Source organism: Protobothrops mucrosquamatus, unplaced genomic scaffold (assembly GCF_001527695.2).
Source record: "Protobothrops mucrosquamatus isolate PMUCROS unplaced genomic scaffold, P.Mucros_1.0 scaffold97, whole genome shotgun sequence".
Taxonomy (NCBI): Eukaryota; Metazoa; Chordata; class Lepidosauria; order Squamata; family Viperidae; genus Protobothrops; species Protobothrops mucrosquamatus.
In genome coordinates this window covers 456146-481124 of record NW_015386472.1, presented here as the reverse complement: position 1 = coordinate 481124, position 24979 = coordinate 456146, and the positions used below count along the sequence as shown (strand labels likewise).

At 46.9% G+C, this 24979-nt stretch overlaps 1 protein-coding gene and 1 long non-coding RNA gene across 2 annotated transcripts; both read left to right on the top strand.

Moving 5' to 3' along the window:
* Positions 1 to 4557: 4557 nt before the first annotated feature.
* Positions 4558 to 10144, top strand: LOC107284521. The gene is made up of 4 exons (XR_001548817.1): positions 4558 to 4738; positions 7970 to 8029; positions 9355 to 9404; positions 9536 to 10144. It is a non-coding gene; the product is annotated as an uncharacterized LOC107284521 (long non-coding RNA).
* Positions 10145 to 16055: 5911 nt separating this feature from the next.
* On the top strand, positions 16056 to 24081 carry LAYN (layilin). Its single transcript, XM_029283459.1, has 7 exons — positions 16056 to 16176; positions 19440 to 19755; positions 19836 to 19993; positions 20948 to 20989; positions 21704 to 21790; positions 22240 to 22339; positions 23730 to 24081. Exons 1-7 carry the CDS (start codon positions 16056 to 16058, stop codon positions 24079 to 24081), a joined length of 1176 nt encoding a protein of 391 aa, XP_029139292.1.
* The last annotated feature ends 898 nt before the right edge of the window (positions 24082 to 24979 follow it).

Sequence of the window (24979 nt, the reverse complement as noted above, 5' to 3'; positions counted from 1 at the left end):
CAGGTTAGGGAAAGCTGGAGGAAAGATTTGAGGAATGAATACTTGAGAGTAAGTTGTATCTCAGTCCTCATTAACAGTCACTTTACTTAATAGGAAGCCCTGTTCTGATTTATTAACTTTTTATTCATTTAGACTGCAGTTCCCTGTCCAGATGGATGGTAATTAAATTTCTGGTTGATCAATGTGGGTCATTTACCGGCAGTGTTGTGGCTTGACAAGAGTGCTGACAGCTCATAATATTTGACTGACGGTCAGTTCCTAGAGGAGCTTGATATGAATCCAAAAGACAGGAGGAGACTAATGAAAGAAATGACTAATTCTGCTTCCCTTCCCTTTTAGCCAGCAAAGCAGAAAGAATTAAGACTTATGTGTATGGAAAGAACAAAGAGTAAAAAAATAATATTTTGAAAAAGGGTGTTGTTAAAAAGGTTTTGGTATGTACCTTAAGAAGTCTTCTCTTCAACATCTCATCTATTGTTCCTTTGAGATATCTCTCCAATAAATGTCAACATTAAAAAATCTTTGGTGACCTCCTTTCTAAGAAACTATTGTCATACTGTTTCCCAGAACTTGTGAGGACAGGTAAAACAATGTTGTACAGAGTCCACAATTTATGATTGCTCACTTAGCAACTATCTGAAGGTAGGAGGGAACCCCCCCCCAAAAAAACCTGCAACCTGTATTCAAGGTTCTGATGGCCACACACACACCCCAACCCACAGTCACACGATTGCATCTTGGGTGAACAGCAATTTACGGCCACTTGGAGCATCCCAAAGTCACGTGATTGCAATTTATGACATGTTTTCTCAAAACCCGATGGTTTCTGCCCCCCCCCCAAAAAACAAAAAAACCCCGATGGTTTTTGGCTCGTTGCTGTGTTCGCTTAACAACCGCCGCAAAAAAAATTGTAAAATCGGGCAGGATCGTGTGATGACTTATATAATGACTGGCAGAATTGACGACCGTAATTCTTGATTACAGTTGTCAGTTAAGGACTATTTACAGTCCCAAGTCCCCAATGGGACGTTCTCTTGTCATTGCTCCTGCTTGAATGGGGGGTCTGGAATTCTGCCTAGACCTGCACACAGCAGCCTTTTGCTCTTGAGGAACAGATAGCCCTTTTCACATTATGCTGGATTACTGGAGTTTTACGCCAAGTGCTTCTCAGTCCAGGACATGACCAAAAACACACCCTGGAAATACAAGAGGACATGAACATTCAGCATTGGCATGGACACTGTTATAAGAAGCAGAAGTACACCAACTTTCATTAAGCAGATATCTGGATCTTGATTTTCCAAATGGCTTCTGCAGGACTCTAGCATTTCATAAAGACTTCAGTGGCTCCTGCGGGATGGGGGGGGGAAGAGGGGGTGAATTCCCTGCAAGGTGCTAAGCCTTAAACTCCCTCCAAAGTACTTAGGAAAAAATAATAATAAAGCCTGGGCTACTCACTCTCTATTGCTATGGAGGCAATAAACTAGAGTGATGTTTCTCAACTCTAGCAATTTGAAGATGGGTGGACTTCAATTCCCAGAATTCCCCAGCCAGCAGTGTTTCTCCACCTTGGCAGCTTCCATGCTGGCTGGGGAATTCTGGGAGTTGAAGTCCACCAGGCTTAGTTGCCAAGCCTGCGAAAGACTCACCTAGGCTGCTTAGTTGACGGGTGGGAGAAGGCTGCCAACCCTGGCCGTGGGGTGCAAGGGATCATGGACAAAAGCCCACAATATAAAAAAGCTATTGAGACTCTAGAAAGAATGCAGAGAAGAGCAACGAAGATGATGAGGGGACTGGAGGCTAAAACATACGAAGGTTGAGGGATTGGGCAGTCTAATGAGAAGGACTAGGGGAGACATGATAGCATCTTCCAATATTTGAGGAGCTGTCACAGAGTAGAGGGGGGTCCACCTATTTTCCAAAGCAACTGAAGGCAGGACAAGAAGCAACGGATGAAAACTATCCAAGGAGAGAAGCAACCTGGAACTAAGGAGAAATTTCCTGATAGCGAGAACAATTAGCCGGTGGAACTCCTTGCCTCCAGAAGTTGTGGGTGCTCCAACCCTGGAGGTTTTTAAGAAGAGACTGGACAGCCATTTGTCTGAAATGGTAGTGAGTCTCCTTCTTGAGCAGGGGGTTGGACTAGAAGACCCCCGAGGTCCCTTTCCAATGCTGTAACCGAATAACAGAATAGCAGAGTTAGAAGGGACCTCGGAGGTCTTCTAGTCTAACCCTTGCTCAGACAGAAAATCTTAGACCATTCTGGACAAATGATTATAAGTCCAGTCTCTTCTTGAAAATCTCCTCTGACTGCGATTCTTTTATTCTGTCTCCCCGCCTCGGAGCCTCCGGTCCAGCAGCCCACCCCCACCTCCAGGGGACGCCCGTCGGAGGAAGCAGGCGCGGCAGAAGCGGCGCCCGCGGGCCTCGACCGAATGCTGCCCCCCCACCACGAGCCAACGGCAGGGCCGGCCAGCCGGAGCGGCGCGCGGAGCCATGGAGACCGAGCGGCCACCCACGCCCGCGCCCTCGGCCATGGCCACCGCGCCGCCCGCGCCCGCGCCCTCGCCCGCCGNGCCCTCGCCCGCCGGCCCCGCCGCCGCCTCCCCGCTGGCCTTCGCGGGCTCCAGCGATCAGGACGTGGCGCTGGCCAAGTCCTTCTGGAACTCGGTCACCCTCCAGCCGCCGCTCGAGTCCCGGCTGGGCGCGCGGTGCGGCTCGCTCTGCGACGGCGCCGCCTGCCCGCGGCGGAGCTCGACCGGTACCCGCGGCGGGCAGGGAGGGAGGGAGGGAGGGAGCCGCCGGGCGGCGGGAGAGCCGGCCCGGGAAGGCTGCGTGGCCTCCGCCGCTCGGCTTGAGGTCGGCCGGGGCGGAGGCGTGGAGGGGGGGCGGGGGCCGAGATGCCCCGCTTGGGGGAGGGGAGCGATAGCCGCAACGCTGGGCATCAGAGCGGCTTAACAGAGTTGGAGGGGACCTCGGAGGTCTTCTAGTCCAACCCCCTGCTCAAGCAGGAGACCCTATGCCATTCCAGACAAGTGGCTGTCCAGGTCCTCCAGTGATGGAGGGAGGGAGGGAGGAAGGAAGGAAGGATAGCAAAGTAACAGAATAACAGAGCTGGAAGGGACCTTAGAGGTCTTCTAGTCCAACCCCCTGCTCAGGCAAGAGACTCTATGCCATTTCAGACAGGTGGCTGTCCAATCTTCCTTCGCCTGGTGTTGCGGTGCTTCTTCTGCTTGGCTTCTGTTCTCTTTGCACCGCATTGCCCCTTCTCCTTCGGAGGAGTTCCTTTTCCTTGGTCACCCCCGAACCTCCCCGGAATTTCCCCCTAGGAATTGGTCTGCATTGCAAGGGGGGAGGGTTAGGAAGAGAGGCTGCAGTTTGAAATGTCTATGGAGCTTATCAATTAATGCGGATCCTGGGGAAATCATTTCTGAGATTATCTGCAAAGCTGTTTTCACATCGGTCTATCCATGTTGTGAAATGCCCATCCTGGAAGGTGGGAAAAATGATCCCACAAATGTTCAATGGAGAATCTTAATCGGTGATTTCAATTTTTTTTTAAGGGAGAACCAGCTACTTGTCTATTGCATCCTCAGTGAGTGACAGTGAGTATGCGGTTTTACCAAAATTTTGGATATTTATCGTAATAGAATCTAAAGCCAAACCACTAATGCCTCGAAATCCTTGTAAGAGGCACGCCCTGATGCCAATCAAGTGATGCAAATCACACCCAGTGCCAATCAATTGATTCAGTCCAATGCTTGACCTGGTAGGTGATCTTGCCCCAGGCAGCAGATGGAAAGGACAGCATTTTTAATTGGCATTATTTGAAAAAACAAACATTTTTATTGCAAGAACATGGAGCAGGAAGACACATCTCTCTGGTATCTTTCTGCAGCTGACTTTCCTGTATTTCTGTAATTTGGGTGAACAACTATGGCCCCTTTAGGACCTGTGGATTTCAACTCCCACAATTCCCGAGCCAGCATGGCAGGCTCAGGAATTCTGGGAGTTGAAGTCCACGGGTCCTAAAGGGGCCACAGTTGCTCACCCCTGCTCTAACCCAAAGTACAATTTGTTGTTTTTGACTTAAGATTGATATGTAAATGCAGAATATGGGCACCTTATTCAACCAGCCCTACATAAGCCATGATTTATATGATGTGTAAACCCAGTCAGGAATTGTCTTGTTTAAACTAATGGTTGCAGGTCACTTTGTTGACTTAAAACATTTTTCTCTTGCTTTTTTTTTTTAAGAGGATTTGAGGATGAGATCAAGGGGACCAAAAATGGAAAACTTAACTTTCTGCAGGACTTTTAGCAGAAAGCCTGTTCTTCCTTTTAGCTGCCCTTCTTGTTATTCCTTTGGGCTAACTTGTGCATCCACTGTTATTAAACATCTTTGTTACTGTAGTTTTTCCTGGCAAAAATAATTGTTACTCCGGAAAATTCCAAGAGCAGAAAATCAAGAGTTTGGTAGACTCTTTTCGGACTAAGCAGCAACTCACAAAAACTGATGCCTTTTTATAAAATCCTTCTCATTTTGGGCTGCCGTAGACTCTCCTGCTTACAAATCTCACATCCAGGATTGGAGACATTCTACTTGAAAAATGATGAAAGATGATTTATTTTAGACTGAATTTAAAATTATTTCTTTGGAAATGATTGTTTAGAAAGAGAGGAAGACAAACACTCGGAAACTGAGAAGGATGTCTGGAAAGAACATTGTCTGGAAAAGGTGAGTGGATTCTGCTGCTTCTCAGAACTAGCTCCATTCTAAACTTTATTGTTGGTATTATAGATAGTCCTCGACGTAAAACTGCTTGGTTAGTGACCATTTGAAGTTACAGCGGCATTGAAAAAAGTGACTTCTGACCGTTTATCACACTTAGAACCGTTGCAGCCTCCCCATGCTCAACGTGATCGAAATTCGGACATTTGGCAACTGACTCATATTTATGACGGTTGCAACGTCTTAGGGGGTCATGTGATCCCCTTTTGCGACCTTCTGATGAGCAAAATCAATGGGGAAGCCAGATTCACTTAACAACCAGGTTACTAACTCAAGAGCTGCAGAGATTCACTTAAGAATGACAGCAAGAAAGGTCGTAAAACGGGGCAAAACTCACTTAACAGCTGTTCCACTCAACAACAGGAAATTTTGTGCTCCCTTGTGGCCGTAAGCTGAGGACTACCTGTATCCCTTTCAGCTTCTGGGGAAGAGGGTTAGAATTCAAAGCTGTTGTATGCAAGTCAGTGTTTCTCCCCTGGGGGGGGGGGAAGAAGACTGCCCAAGGTGATTCCCGTGCTCTGAAAATCAGCCCCCTCCCTCCAGCCTTGTGGAACAGAGCTCTCCGGCCGATGACCCCCTTCGGAAAGGAGCTGAGATGATTAGACTGCCTTGCAAATCCGAGAGGAAGGACCAGAAACAGAAAGGGCAGAAGTATTCCCACCGCTTCCACGGGGCTGGGGCAGCACCGCTCTGCGAGAACAAGAAGAAAATGTTTTGACATGGCTGAACCATAGGCTGGTAGTTCTCAGCTTACGACCACAGCTGAGCCCAAAATGTCTGTTGCTATTTGTTAAGTGGGTTTTGCCCCGTTTTACGACCTTTCTCGCCACAGTTTTTAAGTTGACCAGTTAGCAACCCGGTTGTTAAGCGAATCTGGGCTCCCCCTGGACTTTGCTCGTCAGGAAGTCGCAAAAGGGGATCACGTGATCCCGGGGCACAGCAACGGTCATAACTGTGAGTCAGTTACCAAGCATCTGAATTTTAACCAGGTGACCAGGGGGAGGCTGTAACAGTCGTAAGTGTGAAAAATGGTCAATAATGTTGTAACTTTTTTTTAAAGAAAATTTTATTGATTTTCTAGTTTTACATTTAAATATTTAAAAAGTAACGTGGCAGCTAAGTTAATCGATAATTCAATAACATACAAGTATCTTTAGTTCAAGTCTCAAACTACTACATTAAATATTTCCTCTCTTTTCCCCTTAGTATTTACTGTCTCATATTTAAACTAATATAATTCTTATTGTATCGATTAAATAAAAATAACTTTCTTACATTTATCAATAATTTTTAGCTTATACATATCCTGGTTATTTTAACATTCAGTCTTTATAGACAATCAATGTCCTAATTAGTTTTTTCCCAATTTTTAGTTTCCCATTAATATTTAAATTTAACATTTAATATTTATAATTTCCAAATTTTAAATAACCACAATTCCCTTTATCACAATTCATCGCAAAATCTAATGTTCAGGATACACGTCTTATCTATTTCAAAACATTCTATTTCTCACCATCTTACATCAACTAATTAATAATACAGTATAACATTTTTATTTTCTGTTAATTTCCAAATGTCTTAAATTTAATAACTAAAATTTCTCTTATTTCAACATTTAATACTTCCTCTCTTTTTCTCTTGATAACGATGTTGTAAGTTTAAACGGTCATTAAATGAACTAAATGTGAGTCGAGAATTACCTGTATTGCAAAGCACCTGCCTGCTGGCATGTATTAATGACAGATCCAGTGTCCCGGGATCACGTGATCCCCTTTTGCGACCTTCTGACAAGCAAAATCAACCAGGGAGCCAGATCCACTTAACAACTGTGTGATTAGCTTAACAACGGTGGCAAAAAAACCCCACCATAAAATCAGGTGTGACTCGCCTAACAAATGTCTCACTTAACAACGATGGCAAGAGAGGTTGTAAAATGGGGCAAAACACACTTTGCCACCCCCTTGCTTAGCAACAGAAATTCTGTCCCAATTGTCGTCGTAACTCGAGGACTCTCTGTTTCTGGTTTCTCTTTCCTTCAATGGTGATTCCAAATAGGCCCCCAAGGAATGTGAGGAATCAAGGTTAGTGTCTTTCCCAGAAACAGCCGTTGTGTCATTTCTAGACTTGCTGGACCCGCATCCTTCATAAAGGATGCTGCAGACATAACGGGAAATCAACCCCGGTCTGTGGACCCTCACGGAGAAACGCATTTGCTCTTTGTTAATTAACTACTGAAGTCCAGTATGGAACCCAACTTCTTTGGCCCGTTGGCTCACTGCTGCGTAAATAAATCATTAAGCTGATCAATAGGAATAAATAGTGTGGTTCGCCGGCTAATCCACATTGTGTTACAGCAGTCTGCGAAAGTTAAGAGCTACATTAATACAATCTTAAAGGATTCTCCCCCCCCCCCCATTCTCTTGTTAAAAAAGGAAAAGCTTTGCAGAGTAAGCATGGGAACTGAGCCAGAGGCAGTCAGTCCCTGGGAGAAGCTGAAATGTGCTGAGCTTTGCAGTTGCTGCCAGCAAACCAGCATTCATATTCGTGGCGATTAATAACCCCCTAATGGATTTGATCCAGGGGCGTCCATTAGACCTGGCACAGAGAAATGGGATTATCAGGAGAAGTGGGTCTACTCCCCAAACTCTGCTGTGATTCTCTTAAATAATTCTGCTCAAAGAAATGAGTGCAAGATGATTGGTTTCATCATCAGTTTAAAAATAAAGATTACTAGCTTGCAGCCCTGGGCGTTTGTGCTGGTCACCCCACCTTATTCCTAAACCTGTCCCTCTTTCCTAGGACCCAAACCCTAATCAGCTTGTGCAGATGTCATCTCTCCTAAATTGAGTTTAATACGAATCCAGATCATTATCCTGGAGCCTTTATAACCGTCTGATAAAGTCACAATCTACAGGAGATTATTCACCTTCGAAGGACATGGATCCTCTTTGGAGTCTGATGGGGTAAACCCCACGCACTGGTTATACTGGGATACAAGATCTCAACTATGCCTCTCAGCCTTGGCCACCTGAAGATGTGTGGACTTCAAATCCCAGAATTCCCCAGCTAGCCACCACACCTCTTCAGGCAGCCAAGGTTGGGAAATACTGAGTCTCAGGAATTAACCCATTCCACTTCCCTCCTTCTCATCATTGCAAACATCTTTCTTCCCAGGCCAAAAAAAGAGAAGACATCATTGCATTACTGAAAAAGCAAAGGGAAGAGAGGATATCGGTAAGATGGCTTTTTAGATTTCCCGAATCTCCCTCTCTTGAAGACCAAGCATTGTTCCCTTGCTTAGCTTTCCTTTCTCGTTTCCCTACTGCCAGCCGCAGCATGCAACACAGAACAAGGAACGAGCCAGGAATGCTATTGAATTTGGCTGGTTTAGTACCCCTGCTGTAATTCAGACTTCTGGAAAGGATGCCAAAGCCTCGCATGAGTTTAGATGGTTCTGCTCCTCAGAGAGCTTTGCGGAAACAGAGGGCTGGATAGAGTTATTTAAAGGGGATGATTGGTGGGGAGAAGCTGCTTTGATTACATGGAGCAAAGATGATCACAAAGATGATCAGGGGACTGGAGGCTAAAACACATAAAGAACGGTTGCTGGAATTGGGTATGTCTAGTTTAACGAAGAGAAGGACGAGGGGGGACATGATAGCAGCATTCCAGTATCTCAGGGGCTGCCCCAAAGAAGAGGGAGTCAAGCTATTCTCCAAGGCGCCTGAAGGCAGGACAAGAAGCAACAGGTGGAAACTGATCAAGGAGAGAAGCAACCTAGAACTAAGGAGAAACTTCCTGACAGTTAGAATAATTAACCAGTGGAACAACCTGCCTCCAGAAGCGGTGAATGCTCCAACATTGGAAGTTTTTAAGAAGAGACTGGACAGCCATTTGTCCGAAATGGTATAGGGTTTCCTCCCTGAGCAGGGGGTTGGACTAGATGATCTCCAAGGTCTCTTCCAACTTTACTACTGCTACTGCTACTGCTGCTACTACTACTACTACTACTACTACTACTAGTAGTAGTAGTAGTAGTAGTAGTAGTAGTAGTAGTAGTAGTACATATTTAGCTCAATTGACTTGAACCTGTCAAGGACCATTTCGTCCCATTTCTCATTCTTCCAGTTTTGAATCTGTTTCATCGGGTTTCTCTCTGCCTTTCTGATTTTTCTTTATTTATTTTAGTTCATAGAACAATTCTCCAGCATTTTTCTGAATGCTTTCCTTCACGTGTTCTTGTTTTCTAACCAGTTAATGGTATCATGTATTCAAAACTGTTAATCCTATTGCAAAATTCAAATCCACGGGAACACCTATGACAGAATATTAGTAGCTCAGGGCTGAACTGTGGGGTACTTGGTGCTCTCTGACCTCTGTGGTTTTCTGGAAGATGTTTCATTACCCAACTAGGTAACATCATCAGTGCTAGAAGGGAGTGTGGTTTGCGTCAAGGACCCCAAAGAACACCCATAAATTTTGCACTGTTCCCTCCCACTCTGCAAAAGAACAGTTTAAAATGGGTGAAGTTTTCAACAGCTACCTTTTTTCTTTCTTAGAAAGAGTCCTTATCTTATCCACATAAGCCAAAAAGCAGAGCGCCACAAAGGTAATATAAACAAGACAAGTTTCTCCTCCTACCTGTCTTAGTTTTTGGTGATCCTTATTGTAAATAAATGCTTTCATGATTTTGAAGGGTATAACTTTTTCCCTTTTCTGTTGATCTCTTTCTTATTTTAGGGACCAGGAAGATGAGAGGTAAATCTCCTGTCTGTTTTGGAGTTATTTCATGCAAACGAGAGAAAGAACCACGTGTTAAAGAATTCCTGGAATTCAAGATGAGCCAATTTGTCCAGGTTTTTTGCCAAGAAATCAACCTGGGCTCTCCATATATTCTCCAAAGGTTCAAAGGAGACTTTGCCTTTTCACTTTTAAAATGACCTCTCTGAAAAAGCTGATTTGGCCCCTTATACTTCTCCTCTCAGCAGTTTCTGCCTTTAATTTGTTAATGGCTGGCATTTTTCTCAAGGATGACATGGGAAAATGCCATTTAAGACCCATTTTACAGTAGTTAAGGTCCTTATTCAAACCTGGGCATTTCTCTGGACTCCAATTATTTTCCTGGTGACAACCCTGATCTATTCAGTCAGTTAGACCCACAAATAAGTAAGTGAGTCTTGTTGAAATCACTTGCTTAGGCATGATTTGCCAGCTGACAGATCACATCTCAAGAGCCAGCGAGTTCCACCCACCCTGCCGGGTTTTCCAATCGATTCCTGTTAAACCAAGAAATCCTGTAAAGACCTGGGGGGTGGGGGTTAAAAAATGCCAGAGTATTTTACAGAGTAAAAAAGTAATTCTACTTACTACATGAAAGAATCTCACTCTATAAAAAACCCCTTTTCCCTGGTCCTTGGTGTCAAACTAGCAGGATAAAAAAAAGCTGTACTTCTGTGTCTTAAAACCGGCTGCATTTCGGATGGGTATGGTTCCCTAAACAAGGAGGGGGGGTTGTACCCCTAACCCTCTAATCAGTTCATCTTCTAGGCCAGGGCTAGGCAACCTTGGCTCTTTTATGACTCGTGGACCAACTCCCAGAATTCCTGAGCCAGCATGGCTCAGCTTGGAAACCTCTCCCTTTCCCCTCAGCATGGCTGGCTCAGGAATTCTGGGAGTTGAAGTCCACGAGTCAAAAAGAGGCAAGGTTGCCTACCCGTTCTAGGCCATCAGGGCCTTTAAAAAAAAAAGCAGGTTTTGAACTTTTCAAAGCTACTGATAGAAGAGAATATTTGTAGCTTGGGGTTAAAGTGTGGGGTCCTCGGTACTCTCTGAGCTTGGTTGTTTTCTTGCAGATGTTTCATGACCCAACTGGGTAACATCAACAGTGCTAGAAGGGAGTGGATTTACTTTCTGTTTATATACAGTAGCTTGCCTTGGGAGTATTCAACCCCCTAATAAGCAGAGCATACCAAGATTAACTAGACCAGCACTCAAGCAGCAAACAATAGCCCAGTCAAGAAATTACCAACCCAGACAAACAATCAAACAGTAAATCAAGGAACCACCAAGAACATTCCCACCTATACTGACAGGGCAAGCCACTAGTGCAGTGGTGTCGAACCTCTCTGTGGGCACATGTGTCGTTGTCCCAGCCTTGCCTCCCCCCGCAACCCCCTCCTCACCAGCAGCCTTCCTGGAGTAGAGTGGCCCCCGAGCGTGGCCCACACGGAGAAGCGCAGCCAAGGACATGGCAGCCAGGCAGCATAGACAAGACTCTGCCCTCACGCCCCATCGCGCACAGTTGATGCTGCAGGGCGCAGGCAGAGGGCGTGGCCGCCATGGCGCTGCAGGGCTGCCTGGGCAATCTGCGGTGGGCCCTGGAGGTGGTGAGTGGCCCTGCAGGCAGGCGGGGTGGGGGGCGGGGCAGGGGGTGGAGCGGGGGCGGGGCCAGTTTTTGGGCACTCAGTCTCTAAAAGGTTCGCCATCACTGCACTAGTGCAGTGGTGGCGAACCTATGGCACGATGCCAGAGGTGGCACTCGGAGCCCTGTCTGTGGGCACATGTGCAATTGCCCCAGCCTTGCCTCCCCCCATGACCCCCTCCTCTCCAGCAGCCCCCCTGAAGGAGAGTTGCCCCCAAGCATGGCCCACACGGAGCAGCGCAGCTAAGGACATGGCAGCCAGGCAGCGTAGACAAGACTCTGCCCTCACACCCCATTGTGCACAGCTGATGCTGCAGGGCACAGGCAGAGGGTGTGGCCGCCATAGCGCTGCTGGGCTGCCTGGGCGATCTGCGGTGGGCCCTGGAGTGGTCCTGTGGGCAGGCGGGGCAGGGGATGGGGGGGCAGAGCGGGGGCGGGGCAGGGAGGTGGAGCGGGGGCAGGGCCAGTTTGGGGGCACTCGGTCTCTAAAAGGTTTGCCATCATTGCACTAGTGTATAAAAATAAGAGCAAACTCTACTCTCATCTAACACTGATGATGTTACCTAGTTGGGTCAGGAAACGTCTTCAAGAAAACAACCAAGCTCAGAGAGCACCGGGGACTCCCAGTTTTCCAAGCTGCAAGATGCTTTGAGATTGGAGATTTTCATGTTGGTGTTGGGGAGGAGGAGATGGGAAGCGGTCCTAATGCCTTCCGTGTGTTCTTAATTCCTTTTCTTTAGTTCCAAAAAGGAGAAGGAAGAACTGTCTGAGGATGAAGGCAGTGTAAAGGCATTACCTTGAGGATTTTGATCAGGGTCGCCAACGGAGAATTGAAAGGCCTGTTTGTGCTTTCAACCAGCCTGTCCTTGGTGTCTGACATTAGTTGTGGCTCATTGTTGATGTAGTCCGGCCCCACCCCCTCCCCTTCGACTTCTCTGCATGTTTGACAGGCTAGCTCTCTGCAGGACTGGGATGACCTTTCTGGCCCCCACTGCCCCGTGGGACTTACTCCTGTGCAAGAAGGGATATTCAATGCGCTAAACAAGTTTTGACCCAGCAACCTGCAAGCTGAGATGTGAACGGTTTTGCTCTTAATGGTGACGTTTCTATCACCGTTTCTAGCAGTTGTGTTCATTTATATTATGTATTCATTTTCTCTTTTTGACCCTTCTTGGGACTTGAATTTCCAGGATTCCCAGCCAGCAGGAGGAATTCAAGAACTCCCAATCCCTGGCAGGCCCCAGGCTGAGAAAAGCTGGTTTTCATCTTAGTACACAGCATGTCAGGTTTTGCCAAATAAGCCCTGTTTCTCTCTATTTATTCTGAGTAAGCGGAGCTCGGCTTGCACAGCGTGCTAAAACAACTGGCTCTTTACAAATTCCCAAGATTGCCCAGTGAGTTTCTGCCTGTGTTTTCTGCTTTTGCCTCCCGGTTCCCTTCTGGCCTTTTGACATAAATGTGCCGGGGCTGAATCCCTTCCCTTGTCCTCGGCATGCAGGAAATGGTGCCATCGGTTGCCAGAAAAGGGGTTTTGTTTTTTTCCTCCTCCTCTTCCAACTTTCCAAAGTTGGCCTTAAGAGTTTTTTGGCACTTCAGAGTTGTGGGGAGGGAGCACGACAGGGGCCGAAAACCCCACTCAGCCCTCAGTGTGTCAATAAAAGGAATTGCTCCTGTCATTTGGTTTGTTTTGACTGGGGTGTTCAACCCAAGTTCAGAGCTCTCGGTTAACCAAATGCCTGGTCCGCAAGCCAGGAGTTTCTAGCTGGTGATGGATTATCCTGGGATGGCCAATAGATGCTGACCTTCTGACAAGCAAAGTCAATGGGGAAGCTGGATGCACTTAACAGCCCTGTTACTAGCGTAACAAGTCACAACCACAGTGAATCAGTTAAAAACTGTTACGTGAAAGGTCGTAAAATGGGGGAGGGAAAATTCAGTTAACAAAGGCCTCGCTCAGCAACAGAAATTTTGGGCTACAATTGTGGTCATAAACCGAGGACCAGCTGTATATGTTTTTCTCTCTGATTCTGAAGACCCACTGAAATCTCTTGCGAAATAGCATTAATAATAACAATAAAGTTGGAAGGGCCTTGGAGGTCATCTAGTCCAACCCCCTGCTCAGGCAGGAAACCCTATACCATTTCGGACAAACGGCTGTCCAGTCTCTTCTTAAAAACTTCCAGTGTTGGCACATTCACCGCTTCTGGAGGCAGGTTGTTCCACTGGTTAATTGTTCTAACTGTCAGGAAGTTTCTCCTTAGTTCTAGGTTGCCTCTCTCTTTGGTTAGTTTCCACCCGTTGCTTTTTGTCCTGCCTTCAGGAGCTTTGGAGAATAGCTTGACTCTTCTTTGTGGCAGCCCCTGAGATATTGGAAGACTGCTCTCATGTCCCCCCTCGTCCTTCTCTTCATTAGAGTAGACATTCCCAGTTCCAGCAACTGTTCCTAATAAGAGGGCTGTAACATTTTTATTAGCAGGTTTGATCCAATACAGTCACCCCTCTATGGCTCCCCTCCCTCCTCTTTTCCTGACAGTGGGCGTAACCTGAAGACCTGTTTCTGCTGGTCAGCATGAACTGGAGGCAGATTTGTGTGTGGTTGGGGAAGGAATGACTCCGCATGGGTGAGTGTGCACATGCGCTCACAGATAACCCCCACTTCATAAATCAGAAACCCACTTAGGAAATTGCTGATGCGGCTTCCAAGGAACGGCAGGCAAAGTTTGAATAGGAGCTGGCATCGTTCAAGTCCAGCCTTCCAAGAAATTCCTCCACGGTTAATAGAGAGATGAGCTTCCTCTGCAGCATCACAAGATCACAACGCCACAGCCAGAATTTTGTCAGTGCAGGATAACAGTTTAGTCCGGGTGCTTTTGACTCGGCTGGGTTCATGCATTGTTCTAAGCCGTTGTTTGTCAAACCACTTACTTACTTACTTACTTACTTACTTACTTACTTACTTACTTATCCTAATTGCCTGGCTCCATGCAATGCACTGGAATGCAAGCCACGATGGATGCGTTCACACAACATTACAAAGACACTTACGTGCAAAGCTGCTGCACGTGTGATGCCCAAGCCTGGTAGGCAGATTCAGATCATGCATTTTGTTGAATAAAGGTTTACAAAGCATAAAATAAGTGTTAAGTGCAAGAATCAGCCTGGTCCTGGCCTCTGGAGAAGGAACTGGGCATGGCTGGGCTTCTGTTTATGAATTTCACCATCTCCAAAAAAACTCTCAGATGTTAGAGCAACAGGTCAGAATTGAGCTGGGCACTTTCACTTTAAAAGCTTGTTGGAAAAAATGCTTATTTTCATCCTTTAGCATTGCCACTGCAATAATTCTAGGGGTCGTGGACTACAACTCCCATCACCCAGTGGCTGGGATATTGTAATCCACTCCAGAGGGTACCAAATTGAAAAGGGTTGTTACTGAGGTCCCTTTCAACCTTATTATTCTGTGTCCTATGTTTTATATATATGCACAAACACACATATGCACACACGGGGGCCTTGGGAGGGGGACCCCCCCATGCGTTGGGCTGCTCCAAAGCCACAATAGCACGCTTGCAGCTGGACTCCTTTCCTTCCTCACCCCGACTGGGCATCTGGAAGCTGTTTCCAAACCAGGATGAGTGGAAAGTTGGCCCGGAATCCCGGAAGCTCAGCCCGGCGGTCCAGCTTCCCAGCGCTCAGGAAACCAGCAGGCAAAATGCCCCGTCAGCATCTGGGCAGAAGCCGGTCCTGCAGTGGGAGCTTTCCTCCGTGCAATTTCCCTCCGTTTTTCCGAGCAGGATCTGGCCCAAGGTCTCCGTTTGTTCCAGGAGCTCTTAAAAAGATACAGACGTGCAACACAATTAGGTGCGCATGTAGCACACAGCGGCTGTAAGGTTGCATCAAGGTATGCTAAGTAAGGTTGCTGGGATGGTGTTTTTTCTTGAACCAGGTTTTCTGGATTCAGACAAGACAATGAACCATGATTTAGTTACACCAGTTACTTAGCATTAATGGGTGTCTTGTGCCAACAGCACTAAACAGATTGTACATGGCTTTGTTGTATATAAAACATGCACACACTCAAACACACATCTGCACAACTCTCTGCTGGGGTGGTAGATGAAAAGAGCCAGTTCACACACTCTTTGGGAGTGGATTCTTTGCCCAATCATCTACCAGCCCCTCTTTGGCCCAGGTTAGTTCAGCCCTGGCTCCCAACTGTGTTCCGTTCACTTGGCAACCAAAAGGTGGTTGGTGCCCAGAGGCATCGGGGGTGGCTTTTGACTCCCCGCTTCCCCCATTGCAGCTCCCCCAGCCGGTTTTCTCAGCTAAACAACTGCCCAACTGAGTTAACTTGGACTGAGTTTTATTTCTGCAAACGGGACTTACAGAGTGCCGCCGAACTCGTTGGTGATCCCGGGTCCAAGGCGAGTTCAGCAAGGAAGGGAACCAACCAGGGTCACAGAAACCGGCCGAGTCTGGCTGGCTTCCTTCACGCCTCCCGCTTTGGGGAAGCCTTTTTGACCACAGACCAAACTACAGTAACCCGGTTGGCATCAGACGGTTGGCACCCTCCTTGGCCACTTGCAAGGGACGGCGCCCCGCGAGTCGTCTGAATGCATCCTTAGTTGCGCTCGTTGGCGCTGCGGGGGCAACGCGTGAGCGCCACTCCGCCCGCCCTCGGCCCTCGGGAGCCCCTCCAGCGGCCTCCCCCCGCTCTCCCGCCCTCCCCTCCCGGCTGGCCCCCGGCCCGGAGGCGGAGCCGCCTCGCCTCGCCTCGCTCTCTAGTCCGGGCCAGACGCTGCTGGGCTCCCGGCGGCTGCACTGGCTCCGGCGGCCGCGGCCATGTGGCTCCCGGACTGCGACGGGGCAGCGGGCGGCGGCCTCTGGCGGTTCCCGCTGCTGCTGCTGCGCCTGGGCGCGCTCTGCCACTCGGGGGGCGCCCGGGGGTCGCGGCTGGCCGGCGGTGAGTCCGCCCTCGGGCGGCCGGGCAGAGGCCGGACGGGGCAGGGAGGGCGAGGGGCAGGCGGGACCGGCTGCGCGGAGGAACTTTGCAAAAGTCCCGGGAATCCGCGCGACTCTAGGATCGCGCCCCGACTTACACGACCGCGCGTGGAAATGCCGGACTGCGGGCGGGGGGGGGGCTGCTAAGCGGGAGGCTGACCCCCGGGAAAGGGGGGGGGCAGAGGGGTGGCGGAGGGGTTCATCTGCTCTCCCAGCCGTTGCCTCCCCCACATCGTCCCACACCCACCGGACAAACGTCCCCATCCGATTCGTGGATCAGCGAGTGGGGTCTTCGGGCGCTCCCGCGTGGAAAGGCGGCCGGGCAAGGACGGGAAGGTGGGCTGGGGAGGGGGAACAGCCAGAAGGGGGGAGGGGAAGGACTCCCCCACTTTACCTGCCAAAGCTGCGTCCGGGCCGGACGCCACCCCGCAGGTCCTTTAAAGGCGTGGGCAGAGTCGGCACGGTAGTTGGGCGATCGGCGCGTTTCCAAGTCCGGGGTCGGGGGGGGCGTATCACTCGGCTGCCGGCGTCTGTCCCTGAGCCCGGGGGTGCCCTCCAGTCTCCCCTCGGGCCCATCAGGGGTTTGGGGGCGGCCAAATTGGGGGCGTCGCTGCGCGCCAGGCAGAAGCCCCCCGGGAACTCCCTAAACGACTTGGGGAGAAGCGGGGTGCAGCCCGGGCATTGGAGCTAGAGCCGCAGTGGGCACTCCTTCCAGCCCCGGGCTCGGTCTGGGACCAGGGATCCCTTTTGGGGCTGCTTCGACCTCATCCTCTGTGATCTCTTCTGGGCTGGGGGGGAGGGAGGGAGGGGGCAGCAGAGGCCCAGTTGTCCACAGACCCTCTCTTAAGTTGGCACCTCCCGGCTTTAAGGCTTGCAATGATCCAGGAATAAATTGGCACAGTGGCAGGTTGCAAACCTTCTGGACTGCAGGTAGAGCCCCTGAGTATTTGTGAAGAGGGTGGAGGGCTGCGGCCAGAGCTTTGGAAGGACTAAAAAAGGACCACAGCTGAGCTGTGTGGCTGAGGGCATCCAAGAAGGAGGCTGACCCACAGAACAAGCTTAGTGGGGCTCTGTCTATCATTTGCATCTGGGGCATCCTCCAAGGCAGCTGTTTGAATGCAATAAATAAATAAACAAACCAACAAACGTGGTCTGGGAAAACCTTCACACGGTTGTGTTTATCAGGACAGAATTTCCTTTACAAACTGGCTGTGCATCTGTTGTGAAACCACCAAAAAAATAAGGGGAGGTGGGAGGTCAGTTTAAGGTTAACTGGTCAATGTTCTGCTACGATTACTTATTATATTTAGTATGTTTTTGCTATTCTGTTCCTCAAAGCTCAGCCTTCTCCAGTATGGTGGACTCTGGATGGCTTGTATCTCACTTCCCACAATCCCCAGCCCTGGCCATGCTGGTTGGAAATTAGGGGAAAGGTAGTCCAATATATCTGAAGGGCCTGGGAGTATTTGGTGTGTGACATCATAAAGAGTTTGCTCGTGAAATAAATCTACTTTCCCAGAATGATCTCCAGAACATGGCCTACTGAGACCACAGAATGGACAGTGGGTGTATCGCAGTGGCCATCCTGCAATCATTGCCTCACTTTCTGTCTTGCCTAAAAATAACTTTACATTTTGCTGATAAAACTCAAATGATTTGGCAAGGGGTTGCAAACTCCAAAGGAGCTCTCTCTTATGAATGTATTTTTATGATGACTATGATCATGATTTATCACTTATTGCTTGTATGTACACTGAGAGCTTATGCACCAGAGACAAATTCCTTATGTGTCCAATCATACTTGGCCAATAAAGAATTCTATTCTGTTCTATTCTGTTCTACATCTACTTCTACTTTAATCTACTTCTGTTCTACTATTCTATTCTACGTCTACTCTAATCTACCTCTATTCTATTCTACTCTACCTCTATTCCATTCCATTCTATTCTACTATTCTACTCCTGTCCTATCCTAATCTATTCTATTCTATTCTCTTTTTTTGGTATAGATTTTATTAGTTTTTATAGAGTTAGGAATAAGATGGGGTTGGGGTTGGGGTTGGGATTTGGGTTAGGGTTAGGGTTAGGATTAGGGTTAGGGTTAGGGTTGGGGTTTTTCCAAATAACATTCTTAATATTTAGCATAATGTCTGGGTTCATGTGTTAAACAATAATAGATAATAGTTATTTATAAACATGTTAATTAATCACTCAATAGCCTTCTTCTTGCTAATATATATTCAAAATTACATATCACATTCCTTTCTCTCTAACTCGTTTTTCTAGCCATTGATAGAAATTATCCCATGTTCTAAAGTACACTGAGTCTTCTTTCTCTTTTATCTTTAAAGTTCTATTCTATTCTATAGCCGATGTTGCTGAGAATGATTTAGGGGTTAACTTAACTCTTGTTTACATTCTTCTGCCTAAAATGCTCAGAGTACATCCACCCACCCTCAATGGGCGAATAGAGTCCCAAATAGTCATTTTATTTCTGTTTTAGCCATGTCTGTCCAAAGGAGATTGAGCAATGGAGCAGGCAGGGTCTTGGCAACTATGCAAAGGACACTGGGAAGATCCAGCCACTTAAGGACATCTCATGAAAAGCAAACTCTGATGATTTATGTTCTCATTTTAAGTTTCCAATCGGATCTTCCCGACATCAGGCATTTATTTATTATTGGGATTGTTCTAATTTGTTGGGCTTCACTTTGCATGCTGCCCAGTCACTGCTGTAAAATGGGTGGCCGTATAAATCACGGGAATAAATCAAGCCGATTGAGGATTTCTGCAAGTAAATCTGAGGATCTTGGCTTGGGTCTCAGTTCAGATTTGAAATAAACATTTTTTATCCCACTGCAAAAGTAATAAAGAATAACACGGGCCACCGGTTTCTTTCCATCGTATTCAGCAACAAGAAAAAAAGACGCAGTTCAGAGTGTTGTTGTTCCTTTTCTGGTGCTGATAAAAATTCTACATCGTGCAGTTGTAGAAGTCAAGACCTCTTTCTCTGTCTGCTCCAGGCAACGTTAAAAGGCGTGGACTTCAATTCTGGGAGTTGAAGTCCACAAGTCCCAAAGTTGCCAAGGCTGCAGACCCCTGCTGGCTGGGATCTCCAGTTGCCAAGTTTGGAGACCCATGCTGGCTGGGGAATTCTGGGAGTTGAAGTCCACAAGTCCCAAAGTTGCCAAGGCTGTAGACCCCAGGTCTCCTCCCTGTTACTGAGATTGCTTCTGCCCCACAGGTCAGACCATCTGCCGGAGAGGAACGCAACGCCCTTGCTACAAAATTGTTTATTTTCATGAAGCCACACGCAGGGTTGGCTTCCATGAAGCCCTTCAGACCTGCCGAAGCGACGGCGGAGACTTGGTGAGCATCGAATCCCAGTCAGAGCAGGAGTTGATTGAGAAAATGATCCAGAGTTACTCAGCATCCGATGGCGATTTTTGGATCGGGCTCAGGAGAGAAGAAGACGATCCTGAGAACAGCACCCTGTGTCCCTATTTATACACCTGGACTGATGGGAGCTGGTCCACCTTTCGGTAAGCCAGGAGGAAGCTCCCCTTAAGAATTTAGCAAGCAGCTGCAGCTCCGTCTCATGACTTTCCTGTCCTTCCTACAGAAACTGGTACGTGGATGAACCGTCCTGCGGAAGCGAGGGGTGCGTGGTGATGTATCACCAGCCCTCGGCACCTGCTGGCGACGGGGGACGTTACCTGTTCCAGTGGAACGATGACAGATGCAACATGAGAAACAACTTTATTTGTAAATATTCACAAGGTCAGGGGATGTCATTTATATTCAGGGACGCTCACGACGGTCTTCCTTGCTTTCGTGACAACACAACCAATCTTTGATTTACAATCCTTTGTTTACTGACCATTCAAAGTGACAACGGCACTCAAAAAAGTGACTTACGACCGTTTTTCACACATACGGCCGTTGCGGCCTCCCCGTGGTCACGTGATCCACATTCAGACGCTTGGCCACTGGCTCATATTTATGACGGTTGCAATGTCCCAGGGTCACGTGATCCCCTTTTGCGACCTTCTGACAAGCAAAGTCAATGGGGAAGCCCGATTCACTTCACAACCGGGTTCCTGACTTAACAACTGCAGTGATATCCCAAAGGTGCTTTTTCAGGAGGCAACTGGACTTTCTTGTTTTTCTTTGAAGACGTTTCGCTTCTCATCCAAGAAGCTTCTTCAGCTCTGACTGGATGGTGGGGAACGGGAGGATTTATACTCCTTGCAGACAGCCAGTCATTTGCATTGAATATAAATCCTTCCATTCCACACCATCCAGTCAGAGCTGAAGAAGCTTCTTGGATGAGAAGCGAAATGTCTTCACAAAAAAACCCAAGAAAGTCCAGTTGCCTCCTGAAAAAGCACCTTTGGGATAACTATGACTTGGATGACTGAGAATCTCCATAGACAACTGCAATGATGCCCTTAACAACCACGCCAAAAAAGGTCATAAAATCAGGTGCAACTCATTTAACAATCGTCTTGGTTTGCCACGAAAATTCTGGTTGCAAAAATTCTGTTTGAGATCAGACCTTTACGTTGATATCTGAATTCTGAAAACCTAGTTGTTTTTCTCTTTTTCCGGTCAGTATACAGACTGTTTGCTTCTCGCCTGCTGGCGTTGAATTCCTGTAATCAAATGTAGGATTTGGGGTTTGGCTTTCAGCATGCACACGCTTTTTATTCTTGTTTTTTCTTCCCCTTGCAGAAAAGCCAACAGTTGTCTCTGAATTGGCTCCTTCTCAGACAGGTAACATTTGGTGTTCGGGAAAGGAGGGGGAAGTTGAGACTTTTGCTGGGAAAAAAGCCAAACCTAGCACAAATAACAGTTGTCCCAAACAAGGCAAAAAAAAAAAAGCCAAAGAAATCATTATAGTAGAGAGAGAGAGACAATGTGGTATATTAGGGAGACTAGATTTGAGTCCACGTTTAACCATAGAGCCTAGGAGCCGTCTGGTGACTTCCGAAGATCTCTGCATTTCAGCCAACCTTCCCCACAGGGTTGTAGTTGTGGTTTATGGGAAAAGAAAGAGAGATTTTTCCCGTCTCTGGAGTTTCTTCCACTCCCCAAGGAAAGACACGGGTATCCATTAAATCAGTGTTTCCCCCACTTCGTAAACTTTAAGAAGTGTGGACTTCAACTCCCAGAATTCCCCCAGCCAGTATGCATGCTGGCTGGGGGAATTCCGGGAGCTGAAGTCCACACATCATAAAGTCTGCAAGGTTGAGAAACGCTGCGTTAAATAATAAGTAAAGCTTGCTCTTTTGAACCCCTGACTCTCGACTGCTTTTTGAAATGTTTGATGCTAACTGATCCTTTTCGAACTGGCTGACCAGAATGTGGATCCTTCAGCCAAAGGTGGATCCTATTCTAGTCCCAAATCCTCTTCCATCAATCTTAGGGCCTATTTATAGTATTCAGGCAATATCCTTAAGTCGTATAACACTCAGATTTCTTTCCTAGGGTATATAAAAGGGTCTTTGGCACTCACCTCCCCGGAAACCCCCATGCAAGAGAATGTTGCTAACAAAACCCTCACAGAGGCCAAAGGTAAAGAATGGCAATTTCTCCTAAGTTTAATGAGGAAGGAGAAAGGATAGGTTTGTTGGAAGTCCTTTTTTGTGTGTGTGTCTTTTCTTATTCCTATTTCTTAATCGTGTTTCTTAATTTCTGAATTCACACTTTTCCTTTTATTTAATCTTACTTTACATTATTTCATGTTTACCTTTGTGAAACCTTCTAGTAAAAAAAAATACTTTAAAAATGCAATTGCAATTTCCTTTCTCCAAAGCTGTTTTAACAATACCCTAAATTTCTCGGAGAAAGAATGTCTTCGCCACATCCAAAGAGAATTAATATACATTGTTCCTTTTGCTTTATACCCTAATCAAATTATCTCCCCACACCTTGTAAATGAAAGGGTGGGGAGCCACAATTCTACTGTGATAAATCTTTGTTCTCAATAACACATTAAAACTCTTCATTCCTTTTCTCTCTAGAGCCTGCTTGGAGCCTTCTATACATCTTAATTTCAAGCATTCCTGCCTTGCTTCTGTTGATCACCATTGCTGTTTTTATCTTTTGGATTTACGCAAAGAGGCAAGTGGCATTATTATTTAAGTTGAGAACATTTTTGAGGGCATCCGGGGTGGATTGAGCAGGTTTCCAGCAAGGAGGGATAAGAAAGAGAGAGGAGAAGAAATGTTATAGAGATGATACTGTTGTCTGTGCACAGCTGAGATGTTTTCCTTGTTGGAATGGGCGTTGGTTAAGAAAAGCATCCTGTCCTGAGAGAAAAACAGATTTTTGAGATCTTTTAGGAAATAATAGGAGTCTACAAACTAAGCATAGAGAAGGCCTCTCCATGAGCCAGCACATTTTGCTCAAGGAATTTCGTTCCTTGAATTTAGATCTCTATGCTTTAGAGCAGGCGTCTCCAACCTGGGCAACTTTATGACTTGTGGACTTCAACTCCCAGAATTTCTCACTGAGGAATTCTGAGAGTTGAAATCTACAAGTCATTAAGTGGTTGGCTGAGGAATTCTGGGAGTTGAAATCCACAAGTCACAAAGTTGCCCCTGCTTTTGTGGATATAGGGAAAGGCCTTGAAAGATAGGAAGAAGAGTTGCTTCCATGGCAACAATTAGATAAGCGGGGCTTGAGCCAAGAAAAGAACACCAGAAAACAAGCCCCGCCCCTAATTCACACAAACTTAAAGCGAAGAGGAGGGATGCACATTCAAGCTTGCAGGGTCCTGCCACTACAGCTGTTATAATCAAAGTAGTCCTGATCTACACGCCGTTGGTTTCTTGATCTGGTCTATCTTGTAGAAAGGCTAACACACACATTCTTTGGACCCAAGAGAGCTTGTCCTTAATTTACACCCAGTTGAAAGTAATGTCTTTCCCTACCCCAGAATCACTCTTTTCTCCATGAGTTGAGAAGGGGAGGGATTGCATCAGACTGATTTGCAAATTTAGCCTCCCCACCCATTCACAGCATGGAGACACTCGTGAGCAGGATGATCTTAAGACAAAAAAGAGGATCTTAAGCTTTCCTCGTGACAGGCTGTCTTCCGGTGTGACATCTGAGTTGTTCTTAAACTAAAACCCTTGTCTCCTGGCATCTCCACTATTAAACTTTGGATGCATTTTGATCTCACAGTAATACATTGGATTGACCATATTGCTGAAGCGCATTCTACTTCTGTGGATCTCCAACCTTTTCACCTCTTCCGATCCTTCCTTTACCCCTGCCAATTTATCCTGGTGGTCTCCTAGCTCAGTTCTCCCTTCTTAAAAAAATGTTTTAATAAAAAAATCTAATGAAAAGTAAGGGCTGCCCCTTCTTATCTGTCTGGATCACCCAAGCATCCAGCAAAACCATTACGTTCCTTCATGACTAACCCAGGCTAGAAAGTAGAAAAAAAAACTAGTGGGAAAATTAGAAGGAAGTTAATGTGTTTTTCTTTCTTTCTTTCCCTGCCAAGGAGACGGGAACAGAGAGAGGTGAACACGAAGGAGAAAGATACTTGGTTGTCTACCAAAATGCAAAACAGCCCCAGTTTAGAGGTATATAATGTAATTCAAAAACAGGGGGAGGCCGATCTGGCTGGAACGAGACCACAAACCCAGAACTCCTCCTTCCGTGCCCGTCTTGGAGGAGATGACCTCTGTGGAGACTATGACAATACGGCGGTCAACAGCTCAGAGAGTGGCTTTGTGACCTTGGCAAGCACTGAGAGCGGATTTGTCACAAATGACATATATGAACTGTGCAATGACCGAGTGGGGCAAAGCAAAGAATCAGCTTGGGTAGAAAATGAAATCTACGGATATTGAAGAGCTGGTGGTGAGAGATGGATTAAGATGGGGAACGTTCCCATTGATACAAACTTTAGCACCCAAAGACATGGCTGCTATATTGCAGTGGGATATCCTTTCCCTCCCTGAAAGGGTTACATGGATTTAAACAAGTTGATTAATTGATTATTGATTGATTAGATGTCATCAAGTTGTTTTTAACTCCTAGCAACCATGTTTTCTCCATGAAGATCAGTCCCTAGCCTGGTCATTCAGGTCTTCCAATGGCGAACCCATCATCTCTGTCATTGAGTCCATCCGGTTTGGGATGGTCATCCTCTTCTTCTTTTTCCGTCCATCTTTAAACATGAAGGCAGAGATCTTATTGACCAGGAAATGGAGAACTTGATTCCCTTCCTTGCTACAGCACTTCACCTCCTAATCATCTAGAACCTGACAACATTTTGCCATTATAATAAGCACATCAACTAATTGCTGACATCCAGATGGAATTTGTGAGGTATGGCTAAAAATAACACAGGTTTTTGTTCATCACCACCTGGCTTTGATCAGCTGCCTAGTTTCCATCTTTACCTGTTTGGCAATCCAAAAAATTTTCTAGAAAGGAGGGGGTCTCTTTCTGCTCTTCTATCCTCCATGTGGTATTTTTTGCAGAATGATCTGAGGAAAAAGGAAAGGACATTGTCTAACTAAGAATATCTTCTGGTGGTGGCAAACCTATGGCACAGGTGCCAGAGGCGGCACTCGGAGCCCTCTCTGTGGGCACGCGTGCCGTCGCCCCAGTCCTAGGCCTTCAGCTGGGTTTTATAAAACCTTTTCACTTTAGGCCTCCGCCGCCGTGTACAAAAAAAAAGGTTCAATCAATCAGTCAATTTCAACTTCTCGCGGGGAAAAAAAGATCTTGCAACGTTGGAAT